Genomic DNA, 12,450 nt, shown 5'->3' with positions numbered 1-12,450 from the left:
TCTAGGTCCATCCACGTCCCTACAAATGACCCAGTTTCGTTCCTTTTTCTGGCTGAGTAATATTCCATTGTGTATATGTATCACATCTTCTTTATCCATTCTTCTAACTCCATCTCTTCTAAGGAATTAGCTAGCTTCTTCCTTGCTGATAATGAAAACTATGTAACTGAGCATATCTACCTTTTCTCTTTGGCTGACAGGAAGCTCAGAGACAAATGTAAACCTCAATTAGAGTAACTCTATTGATCGCTATGGACTGTGACTTTCGGTTTTCTTTTCCCTGATCTTGACTTTTGACTCTACTATATTCGCTGGGCCTGATTCATATTTTTTATCTACTTTATTACCTGAATTTTTGTTACAAATCATCTCAAATCCTTCGAAGGATTTTGGAATAAAGGAACATAGCATCACTATTATTGATTTTACTATATTTCCAATCTGTGGAAAAGACACTTCACCAGAGCATCTTCTATATTGTCTAAAAAGAAAAACCAATTAGCAATTTGTTCTGAGTCCACATGTTGTATCTTGTCCTTTAAATACATTCTGCTGTTGTCTCTAAATCATATTAACTTCAGAATTGCTGAAAAGAAAATAAAGCTGATAACTTGATAGCCCAACCTCAGTGTGTGGTTTGGTTTGCTTGTTTAATTTTAGACCTTACTTTTCAGTGACATCCTTTCAGACTTGAAACTTCAGTCATTTACTGACCTTAATTCTCAGGGTATTAGATGAAGTCAGCATTACCAAAGGGAAGGCCACCCGTAAAAAAAATTTGCATGTGCCTGCTAATATATAGGGATAGAATTCTAAATGTATTGGTCTGAAAAAAAATGGAAAGTTTTCTGACCCACTTTAAATCAGTGTTTCAGTAAAAGGCTAGTGAGAAACTTACCTAAGGAAGAGGTTTGGTTTCCATGAGGTTAGTAGTAGTTATTACTCAAAGGAGAAATTGACATGCTCATCTGATGAGTTGGGTTGTGGATGTTCGTGTAGAGACTGGGGAAACACTGATGGATTGCAGTTGTTTTAAGATGACGTGATGTGATGTGTCTTCCTTCTTGTATGGCTTGGTCTCATCACAGCTTCCAGGTATCATCTCAATGCTTTGAGGTTGGGAAAGATGTGTAAGAGCAAGCCTCATTTACCGAAAAGATGAAGGTGTCGTGCACTATTGGGGAGTCACCAGGAACAGAATGCCTGTCAATCAAATCCCCCACTTGGATAATGTCATGGCCCATCAACATTCTTTTGACTCCATAGATTAAGTTTGTTTTTTAAAGACATACAAACAGTTTTGTGATCTGATTCCATCAGATAAAAATAGTCTGGTCTGGGCTAGGAGTAGGCTCCTGCAGCATCAAAAATGAATAGCAGAAGAGAGATAATTAGCCACTCACAGGAGCTGTTCACAGAGGGTCTTCATCAGGGAAGAACAACCCACCAAGTGTTAGAATGCCCAGTGGTGAAAAAACAGAATCCAAATGTTGAAAAAGGATTCTACCTCTCACCTCTTAGCCCTCACCAGCCCATTAACAATGACTTGTTCAGAAGTCCTCATTGTTAATCATTCCATCAATTCATCATGTCATATAAGGAGGAGAAATTCCTCCACCAGGGATTCCAGAGGAAGCTTGTACCTACCCCTGGAAGATTCCCACCCAACAATTCATTGTTCAGGACGGCCCTCAGCAACACAGCCGTAGTGAACACCTAACAGTGTTGCCCTGGAGAGGAACACTGACACTATCAGGCTGGTACTAAGATGATATTTCTTATTTGATAAACCATGGTAATTTCATAGACAGTAAGTCCTGATTCTTGAAACACAACAGCTTTAACCTCAGAGCTGAGCCTCTGGTATATAACACTATTAATACTTTGAAGTTGGAGATATTATAGATGATCTAGATCTTAAACAACTAGATCTAAATCTGAATATCAGCTAAATCCTGATTTTATCAATGCCCCAAGGCCCTCCAGATGACTCTGTGGCAAACGTTCTCCCCTCTCAAAACCATGTCTTCCTATTAAGTATCTGACATTGCTTCTTGTGAGTTGGCCCATTTTCAAAATATTAGCCCCCAGATTAAAAACCCAAAAGGATTCTCTGCAGCTACTCATTACTTTCTCTATATTAAATCAAAATCAAGAGAAAAGGAGTTTTCCTTGTGATGTGCACAGCATGAGATAAAATGACAACCATTTCTTTGAGAAGCCATTATCTTTAAATTATAATATACAATAAGTCCCCTGCATACGAACGAGTTCCATTCCGAGAGCACATTTGTAAGTCCAATTTCTTCTTAAGTCCAACAAAGTTAGCCTACATACCCAGCTAACACAATCAGCTATATAGTACTGTACTGTAATAGGTTTATAATACTTTTCACACAAATAATACATTAAAAAACAAACACAAAAAATAAAGAAAACATTTTTAATCTTACAGTACAGTACCTTGAAAAGTACAGAGTACAGTACAACTGCTGGCATATGAGGGCTGGCATTGAGTGAACAGGCAAGAAGAGTTACTGACTAGAGGAGGGAGAGGAGGTGGGAGATGGTAGAGCCGAAGGATCATCAGCAATAGGAGATGGAAGGCAAGCTACAAGTTCACTCATGCCTGACGTTGATGGAATGCACGTTCACATCTCTGAAAGTTCGCACCTTGAAGGTTCGTATGTAGGGGACTTGCTGTACATAAGTCATTAACGATGGCACAGGGCCTCCTCCTCTACTGAGACCATTTTTTTTTTTTTTTTAAAGGCTGTAGGGTAGAAATTTAAAAAGACAATAGTATCTCGATGGTAACCCCACCACCTAAGCAAGACATTTTTTTTTTACTTAACTTATTTACTTATTTATTTATTTTTTAATCATTCAAAAAAATATGGAACGCTTCACGAATTTGCGTGTCATCCTTGCGCAAGGGCCATGTTAATCTTCTCTGTATCATTCCAATTTTAGTATTTGTGTTGCTGAAGCGAGCACTATTTATTTAATTTTTTAATGACAGTCTTAATTTAAGGGATATATGTTCTTCTATCTCCCACATTGTTCTCTACTGTAAGTACAAGGGGATGCTGTTTGATGACTTAATGAGGTCAAGGAGCCTTGAAGCTCATTTCCCTAAATCAAGAAGCCCACAGACACTTTACTAGGACCGGATGAATGCTTGGCTCCCAGGAAGACTTCCCAGCCTCCACCTGCTCCTCCTCTCCCCACCTCACCCAGCTCCCAACTCCCAGATTGCAGTTCCCCATTACTTTGTGGATATCTGTTTCCCAAGCCCTCCAAGAAGCAAGACTGATAAACTGGGAGAAATCACTAAGCAAAATCATCACCCCTAATTTACTGTCCCTATTTGTTCTTTCACTATTTTCTTTCTCTGAAAATTCAGATAATCAAAGATTACCTGGTGCAAAAACTCATTTTATTGAGAGGGAAACTGAGCCTCAAGGATGTGAAATACCTAAGGGCATGCGTAGTTAATGGCAGAACCACAATGAAAATAAAAGTGCCCTCTCCTCCAGTGTTCTGGGCACCTAATTTCCAGTCCAGCATTCCTTCTATCTGAACAGACTGCGGTCCAAACCTGAACCAGCTGCCTCTGTAGACAAATACCCTCCTTGCTCTGTGCACCATCTTTGTGCTTCTGACTGTTCCTCCAGCTCAAGAGCGTATCTGAGAAACCAGTCCTACTCAAGACTGGGCACACCGAGCTCCAACCACCACCTCAAAATGGTCAGTTTTACACTTTTGTGAAAACCCACCTTGTTTCCCATCCTTATTTCAAAGCAAGGGTTGGTATTTCAAAGGACAGCACACAGGGTGTATTTCACTGGCACAGGAGGTGGGCATAGGCAGGACAACTAGAATCAGCTTTTCCCCTTTGTCCAGCAAACACATTCACCTTGACCTCATCCTTACCAGACAGCAACAAGCAAGGAATCTTCTACTTAAGGATGGTCCAAAACAGGCCACAACCTTGTCACACTACCTTCAAAAGGATCAGCTGGAGAGTCAAGGTGTCAGCTCAGTATGGCCACTGGCATGCAGTTGGGTCCCAAAAGGAATATTCAAGATTCTGACCTATCCAAATAACATTATTTGTATTGTAATTCAGTCAAAATATTAAGCACTTCCTATTTCCTAGACACTGGGTTAGGTGATACAAAGACTAATAATAACTGTCTCCAGGTAGCTTCACAGTCTAGCAGGAAAATCAGATACATAAACAAATGACATGCAATATGCTAGAAATATGCATGGACAGCTGTGGACCAGAGAAAAACCAGCAACACAGAGCAATCTGTGAAGACCTATGCTGTATAAAGCCTCACGTGAAGTACCATGGGAGTTACAAAGATGAATAACACACTGGCCTTGAAGGATAACAGTAAAATCTAAAATTGGAAATAAACATATGTCTTAGACATACTTTTTCCAGCCAAATAAAACACAGTACAAAATGAAGCAAAAGTTACTAGAGAGGTAGGTATAAGCTATGTGTTATGGGAGCTGCTCATTTCAGCTAAATGATCAGGAAGGACCTCCAGACTTAGAAGACACATTTGAACTGGATCTGGAAGGACAAGGCACATTTTGATATAAACTGAGGATGGGAAAGGGCATTTCAGAGACAGTACTTAACAAAAGGCATGCAGGCATTACAGATCTTCCTTGACTTAAGATGGGATTACATTCCAACAAACCCAATAAATTGAAAACATCATGATGTAAATGCATTTAATACACCTTAACCTACCAAGCATCATGGCTTAGCCTAGCCTACCTCAAATGTGCCCAGAACATTTATCTTAGCCTACAGTTGGGCAAAATCATCTAACACAAAGCTTATTTTATAATCAAGTATTGAATATCTCATGTCATTTACTGAATAATGTACTGAAAGTGAAAAATAGAATCAGTGTCTGGGTACAGATGTTGGTAAATATATCGGTTGTTCACTCTCATGATTGCATGGCTCACAGCCACTGCAGCCTCATGAGAGAAGATCATACCACATATCACCAGCCTGGGAAAAGATCAAAATTCAAAATCTGAAGTACAGCTTCAACTGAATGCATATCACGTTTGCACCATCGCAACTTTGAAAAATTGTAAGTCAAACCATCGAAAGTTGGGGACCGTCTGTGGAAGGAGGACAATCAGGACCTCATGAGCCCAGGTCATGGAGCGTGGTGGGAGGTAAAGCTGTAAAGTTTGCAGATTTCAAATACTAATTCAAATACTAAGTCAAATAATAATTTAAATACTAAGGGGTCTGCATTTTGTTCTGAATGCAAGCGAATGATACAAGAAAAGGCACAATCAGAGCCATGCTTTGAGGATAACTATTGCAGGAATGTTGAAGGCGGGTGGAAGGCAACAATTGGGAAGAGCACATGTGGTTATTAAAACAGTCCAAGTACACAAATGATCCCATCTACAGAAAAGAAACAGACTCACAGACATAGAGAACAGACTTGTAGTTGCCAAGGGGGAGGGGGTGGGGGAGGGATGAATTGGGAGTTTGGGATTAGCAAATGCAAACCATTATATATAGAATGGATAAACAACAAGGTCCTACTGTATAGCACAGGGAACTATATTCAATATCCTGTGATAAACCATAATGGAAAATAATATAAAAAAAGAATGTGTATATATGTATAACAATCACTTTGCTGTACAACAGAAATTAAAACAACATTGTAAGTCAACTATACTTCAACTAAAAAACAAAAACAAAACAGTCCAAGTGGGTGAGCAATGAGTTAGAGGAATGGCAGTAGGTCTGGGAATAGGAAATAGATGTGAGAGACACAGCTGCTGCTGAGATGGCTACGTGATCACATGTGGAGGAGGGACAAGGGAGCTCACGATGACTCCATGTCTCCAAGGTACATGGTGAGGTCAACACCAGAACCAAGGAAATCGGGAGAAACTGCATCCCACTTCCTCTTCCATCTGTATCTGTTTCGCCTACCAAGGTCATCCATCTACCATTGCCACTGAGATTTCAGCTGCTCAGGGCCTTCCTCACTGATCAGTCAGGGTCTGTCTACCCAAGAAAACACCTCACTGCCGAGAACAGGCAGAGACAGGGTGACATGTCACCAGCCATGTCTGCATCCACTGACCCCTCATTTTATCAACCTTGTGATAGACCTCAATGTTTTCGAGGAGGAGCCATCCTCAAGGACCTGAAATTGAAGTTCACCTCACTTAGAAAGTGGAGAGAAAAGGAAGGAGGAACCATCTCCTTCTTTCTTTCCTTCTTTTTTTTAAAAAATATTTATTTATTTATTTATTTATGGCTGTGCTGGGTCTTCGTTTCTGTGTGAGGGCTTTCTCTAGTTGTGGCAAGTGGGGGCCACTCTTCATCGCGGTGCGCAGGCCTCTCACTATCGCGGTCTCTCTTGTTGCAGAGCACAGGCTCCAGACGCACAGGCTAATTGTGGCTCACGGGCCCAGCTGCTCCGCGGCATGTGGGATCTTCCCAGACCAGGGCTCGAACCCGTGTCCCCTGCATTAGCAGGCAGATTCTCAACCACTGCGCCACCAGGGAAGCCCCTTCTTTTTTTTTTTTTAACGATTTTTTTTTTTCATGTGGACCATTTTTAAAGTTATTATTGAATTTGTTACAATATTGCTTCTGTTTTATGTTTTGTGTTTTTTTGCCCAGAGGCATGTGGGATCTTAGCTCCCCGACCAGGGATCGAACCCACATCCCCTACCTTGAAGGCAAAGTCTTAACCACTGGACCATCAGGGAAGTCCTATCTCTCTTTCCTTCTTATCCCCCATTCCTCTCCTCCTTTCTTGTTATCATTGTCTGCTCTCGCCTGCCCTCCTTTTCTCTACCCCCACCTTCCTGCAGTCTCTACCTCCATTTTCATTCCTCTCTTTGTCCGGTTACATTTCCTCACTCCTTCTTCCTCCTGAGGAATTGCGTGAGTTAACAAATTGCTTGGTAACATGCAGTGTTAGACGTGCCTTTGATAGTAAATCTCACGTCTCTTGAACCTAGTTATTTGTTCCTCAAGCAGAGTAGACATTCAACAAAGCAGGCATTAAATCGATGAAATAATGTCTTGTCTTCATGAAATTATGTATCCATTTTTTTGTTTGTTTATATGGCGAGACCATGGGTAGTTTCTGGAATGGTCTCCACCACATCTGGCTAGGGAATCTGGTGAGGAAAGGAGTTATCAAATGGGAAATCAAGGCATATGACCAAAGAGGACTTGAATGTGAGGTCAAACTTTTATTTCCCCACGAGCCGTTAAAATAGAAGATATCTCTTATGGCAGTTTCATGCATGCTCATAAATAAATGATTTCTGTGTTTCCACTCAGCTTCTGACAAGTCATAGTTCCTTGAAGAATGAAGAGAAGACATAGTCTTTAGAAACATAAATTTCTGTCCTTCCCATTTTCCCCCAGAAGCAGATTATCGCCCGTCATGAAGGGGAGGTTTTTCTCTGACCTCATTTGGGGATGGAACTTTTAACCAAAATGGTGTCACCCCGAACTCACTCCTACACGCCAACGTAAGTGACCACAGAAGGAGAAAAGCCCTATAAAAAGAGAGAAGGTAGCGCTACATTTTGTCCATCTCGCAGCAAGCACAAGCTCATCCACTTACAGTGAATTGGGAGAAACTACCATGGCTCGTGTGAGAACTTCATTCATGGTGAGTCCCGCGCAAACGTGCAATGCTCTCGTCGATTTGGGCCAGATAATATTTCTGGACTGCAGGCATGAAATCCTGGATTCTAGCTATGGAAATCCAAGAATACTGTCTACGTAGGATGGGAAATGAAACACTTGATAGATACTTGTCATTGTATAGCATTTTCAAGAACTGGTACACATCAGTTTGAAAGGTGAGATTAAAACTGAAAGATAGCTATACTGGGGCTAAACCACACAAGAAGTGTCGCATGATGCTGTGCTCTAAGAAAGAATGCTTATTGAAAACCTGTTTCTCTGAGTACAAGGGATTAATATAATTCTCCCATTTTTCTTTAATCCAAAATAAGATGGGTCACTATCCTTGAGGATTTAATAAGTTGTGGCAGTGACTTTTCTTTCCATTATCTTATTATTATACTATAGTCTCAGTATGCTAACCCTATTTATTCTAACTAGACATAGATGTATAGATGGTATAGGTGTGGTTTAGAGTAAACGGTCTTTATGTTTTTAAAATATTTAAGTTAAAACGTCTTTTTTGAAACCCAATTTGATTACAGAATCAGTATATGTAAATTTAGAAAAACTGGGAAATGTGCCTAAGAAAAACATAAGGGGGGTCCATTTTGGGTTGGATGTTTGCCAGTGGTACCAACAGAATTTTTAACTGATAACACATGGATTTTCTACAGCCCTTTATTTCTAAGGTGTACACTTGATTTCACATAGGTTTTCACAGCATGCAAGGGGAGGGATCGATGGTGCAGGAGGACAACTCTTCCTAGAAAATCAAGGTCATTACCATCCCAATGACCTGAGAGTGATGCATGCACTGACAGGTTGATGACTTGCCATCTTCACTAAAACTACTGCCAGCCAATGAATAATGTGGTTTTTCTAAGTCAAAAAAGAAAAATGTTCAAGACTGGTAGAAATGCCATCCTAATATTACTTTGTTCATCTAACCAGCTTTTCATTTAACAGATCTGAAAATTTAGTGTGGATTGTCCTTGTCCATAGCATGTTCTCAACTATCAGCAATTCCATCATCACCCCACTTTGTTGACAAAAACCATGTAGTACTAACCCAGTCTCCCACCTCTCTCTCCTTTCCCACCCAGTTCCAGTCACTGCTGCTGCTGCTGAGTCTGGTGGCTCTTGTGAAGGCAGGAATCATAATCCCACAAAGTCCAGGCTGCCCTCATATTGAGGACAAGAACTTCCCACAGTACGTGAGGGTCAACCTAAACATCCTTAACCGGAACACGATTTCCAGAAGACCCTCCGATTACTACAAACGCTCCACCTCACCCTGGACTCTCCAGTACGTAAGAGTCCCAGATAAAATCTCTGTATTCTTCTACCCTGTATGTATCAGACTGCCAGTTAAATCACCTTGAGAATGGTGTTACTCACTCAGAATCATCCGTCAAAACTGGAAGGGCCATTGTGTAAACCAATGATTCTCAAACTTTCATTCTACAGATTTCTTTGATAGAGCATAGCTCACCCTACCCCCCATAACACCTATTCTACTAGTTCTCATTGTCCCAGAAATCCATCCAAATGAACGGTGGTCATCATTCTCATATTTATGACACCCCAAGTCTGTTGTTTATTTATTTTTAAAAGAAATAGACATTTATCGTAGGAGATTAGTGCTTGAATTCTCTTTACCAGAGCTCCCAGAGAAGATTTGTTGAAAATAACTATTAATTAACTGGGATTTTTGTGCTTTTTTGGTTGTATTAACACTGGGAAAATATAGCTTGAATACCAGTGGAAGAAGTATCATGCTGGGTATTTCCACCCTTTTTCGACTTAGACAACATCCCCAACAGACCAATATTTGCTGTGTCCTTAGTACATCTAGTATTTAGATGGATTAAGTACAAAATGTATTTTGATAATTTGATTTTAGGCAAATAAACCTCAGTTATATGGAGCCTACAGATTCACCTGACTGTAGGGTTTCTTGTCTTCTTACTTCTACTTACTAAGAATAGTTCAAATAAATTAATTCACAAGTCGAAGCAAATTATTCACTCAGCTGGAGGGGAGAGAGAAGAGAAGGTTATAAAGGGGCTTAAGATTTTGTTTGCAGCCCTTCATATCAGCAGTGGGCTCTGTTCCATCAGCGTGCTGTCAGATAAAATTTGGGTGCATTCTCTGTTTCAAAGACAGACTTCATTAAGTCAGATTAACAGTTATCTTGTTTCTATACTATTCCTTTAGTCTTTTTTCATCCATCAAATGTACCCTAAACAAATTAACCTTTGTGTCAAACTTAAATCCATTCTGTAGTTTCAGTCTATCTTCTTTTGTGTATGTTGGAAAGAAATTGGGAAAAACTAATCATTGTCTTTTTTTCTATAACACTTCATGGGCTTTGAAACACAAGTTTTCCCCAAACTACTTCTTTTTCAGACTAACAGCACTTAGAGAATTCACAATGCCTATCATTTGCGCCCTTGTGAATTTGTCTCCCTTTTTTTATTCCTGTTTGATTTCCTTCCTGCTCTACGAGGATTTCACTCTCTTCCTGGCTTTTGTCTCCCTTGTAGCCGCAATGAGGACCCTGAGAGGTACCCCTCTGTGATCTGGGAGGCCAAGTGCAGCCACTCGGGCTGTGTCAATGCTGAAGGGAAGGTGGACCATCACATGAACTCCGTCCCCATCCAGCAAGAGATCCTGGTCCTGCGAAGGGAACCTCAGCACTGCCCCCACTCCTTCCGGCTGGAGAAGATGCTGGTGGCCGTGGGCTGCACCTGTGTCACCCCCATTGTCCGCCACATGGCTTAAGAGCTTCCGGTCTGACCCCCACTCCCCAAATCAGTTAGGCTTTCTGGGGAGTAGACCCAGCCTTATTTCTGACCAAAATCATCAGGGTTCTTAGTTCATCCTGTGGAAACTCCAGAGGGAACACTGGTTTAGAGATGGAATCTGAACCATTTTTCCCTTTCCCCAAGGAGGAAGTTTTAGACTGAGTACCAATTTGCTTCTTGTTTGCTTTTCTAAGGGCTTTAAGTTATTTATGTATTTAATAGGCCCCGAGATAACTTTGGGGCATGAGATTCCATTTTAATGAATTACATGCCTTATTTTGTATTTTTTTAAGACAAGATTCCAGACTTGGGAATTTTATTATTTAACAGGTAAAACCTATATTTATATGAGCTATTTATGAATCTATTTATGTTTCTTAGTCTTTAGAGAAAGGTGAAATATATGAGTATCTGTACTGCCTAGGGAAATCCTAGATAGGATTAAATAGCAGTTGAAAATTTCTGAGTTTGTACTGCATATGGCTACAGGATTTTCTCCTCATTGTCTCTTAGGAGTTCATGACATGGCTGAAAAGAAAGACTAAACCTAGTTTCATATTTATTACCTTAACTGTGTAAATTGTTGAGGTTTCACAAGAGAGACGGCAAGTCTCACTCTGCTCTGTTAAACTCTTGTAATAAAAACAATTGATAACAAATAAAGTTTGGGAATAAAATTTGTTTCCTTATTTGTTTTCTCATTAAAAGGACTTCCACGAGCTCAGCTCTTTCCTATTTGGAAGGGTGTGCAAATTTATCAATAGAGCAAAACAAAGCATGCCTTTGAGTAGCAACAACCTCCACCCACACCAAGTCCAAGTTCTCAATGTTATTCAAGACAATACAGGATGGTGGCCCGCATAATATTAGCCAATGCTGTGGACACGTGCTCTCTGGAACGAATTAAGCAAATAAAAATAACGGCCCCGGGAAAATGACATGTCATTTTTAAAGATCATATGGGGGAAAGAAAAAGATCCTCCCAAAGATATGACCTGAGGTTTGACAGGAAGGAGGAAGTTCTGGGAGAAGACATTGTTTTCAGACTAGAGTGGCAGTGTCTCCCCAGGCTCAGTCTGCTTTTGAAGATAAATGTCAACCAGAGATCTAGAAAGGAACATTTCTCTCTTGCTCAAGTCATACCCCTAGGACAACCTCTCCTGCCCTCGGCCGCTGATTCTGTGCACCCCAGGACACAGAAAAGAGTCACTGGGGCAAAACAAACTTCAAGCATGAGAAAAGTTCAGCCCAAGTAAAATAAAAACTGAACCATATTCAATTCCAGAGTAGTTTCAAGTTTCAAGTCATAACCATTTTCCCCCATCATGGCCCAGCGTGTCCTACTTGCCCTACTTCTGGGTGCCCCTGAGAATTCTCAGGCTGGTCCCACAGGCTCCCTGCTTCTCGAAAGACCATCTTCTGCAATATTTTATTCTCGAAACTCCAGCCCCACCCAGAGGCCCATGGCTGTTCTCTTCTTCTTTTCCAATTCCAAACCCAGGGGTCATCTTCTCCAGCCCCACCCCTTCCAGTGTTTTTGTGGTCTGAGATCTTGAGTCTCATGACCAACTCCCATCATGGTTTTCACACAAGAGATTCACAGGCAGCTGCCACTGACGGTTTCTCACAATCTATGCTTTAAAACCTCTCCCTGCTGTTCATTTCTCACTTTTCCTTGAATGGTAGTGGTGAAAATAAAACTGTGTTTTTCCTTTGGGATGGAGAGCAAGAAAAGGGCATATACATCCACAGTCCAGCACCATGATTTCCCACTAGACTATATTCCTGGGAATTTTGAGGGTGGGAAGAGGCAGTTGCTTTCCAAGCCTCTTCTCCCCTGATGTGTGTTGCTTTTATTCTCCCTTCATTTTCCCCAGTTAGTACCATCATTCACCCCATCATCTCTGCTAGAAATCT

General features: G+C 40.8%; 1 protein-coding gene and 1 non-coding gene across 2 annotated transcripts; one reads left to right on the top strand and one right to left on the bottom strand.

Moving 5' to 3' along the window:
• Nucleotides 1–2,890: 2,890 nt before the first annotated feature.
• Nucleotides 2,891–2,997, bottom strand: LOC118904633. Its single transcript, XR_005022081.1, has one exon. It is a non-coding gene; the product is annotated as a U6 spliceosomal RNA (small nuclear RNA).
• Nucleotides 2,998–7,629: 4,632 nt separating this feature from the next.
• IL17A (interleukin 17A) lies at nt 7,630–11,205 on the top strand. Its single transcript, XM_036869884.1, has 3 exons — nt 7,630–7,706; nt 8,836–9,032; nt 10,273–11,205. The coding sequence occupies exons 1-3, from the start codon at nt 7,680–7,682 to the stop codon at nt 10,508–10,510; spliced, it is 462 nt and encodes a 153-aa protein (XP_036725779.1). The 5' UTR covers nt 7,630–7,679; the 3' UTR covers nt 10,511–11,205.
• Nucleotides 11,206–12,450: the final 1,245 nt, after the last annotated feature.

This window comes from Balaenoptera musculus, chromosome 11 (genome assembly GCF_009873245.2).
Source record: "Balaenoptera musculus isolate JJ_BM4_2016_0621 chromosome 11, mBalMus1.pri.v3, whole genome shotgun sequence".
Classification (NCBI taxonomy): domain Eukaryota; kingdom Metazoa; phylum Chordata; class Mammalia; order Artiodactyla; family Balaenopteridae; genus Balaenoptera; species Balaenoptera musculus.
The sequence above is the reverse complement of the archived record's forward strand: the minus strand, read 5'-3'. Positions and strand labels throughout refer to the sequence as shown.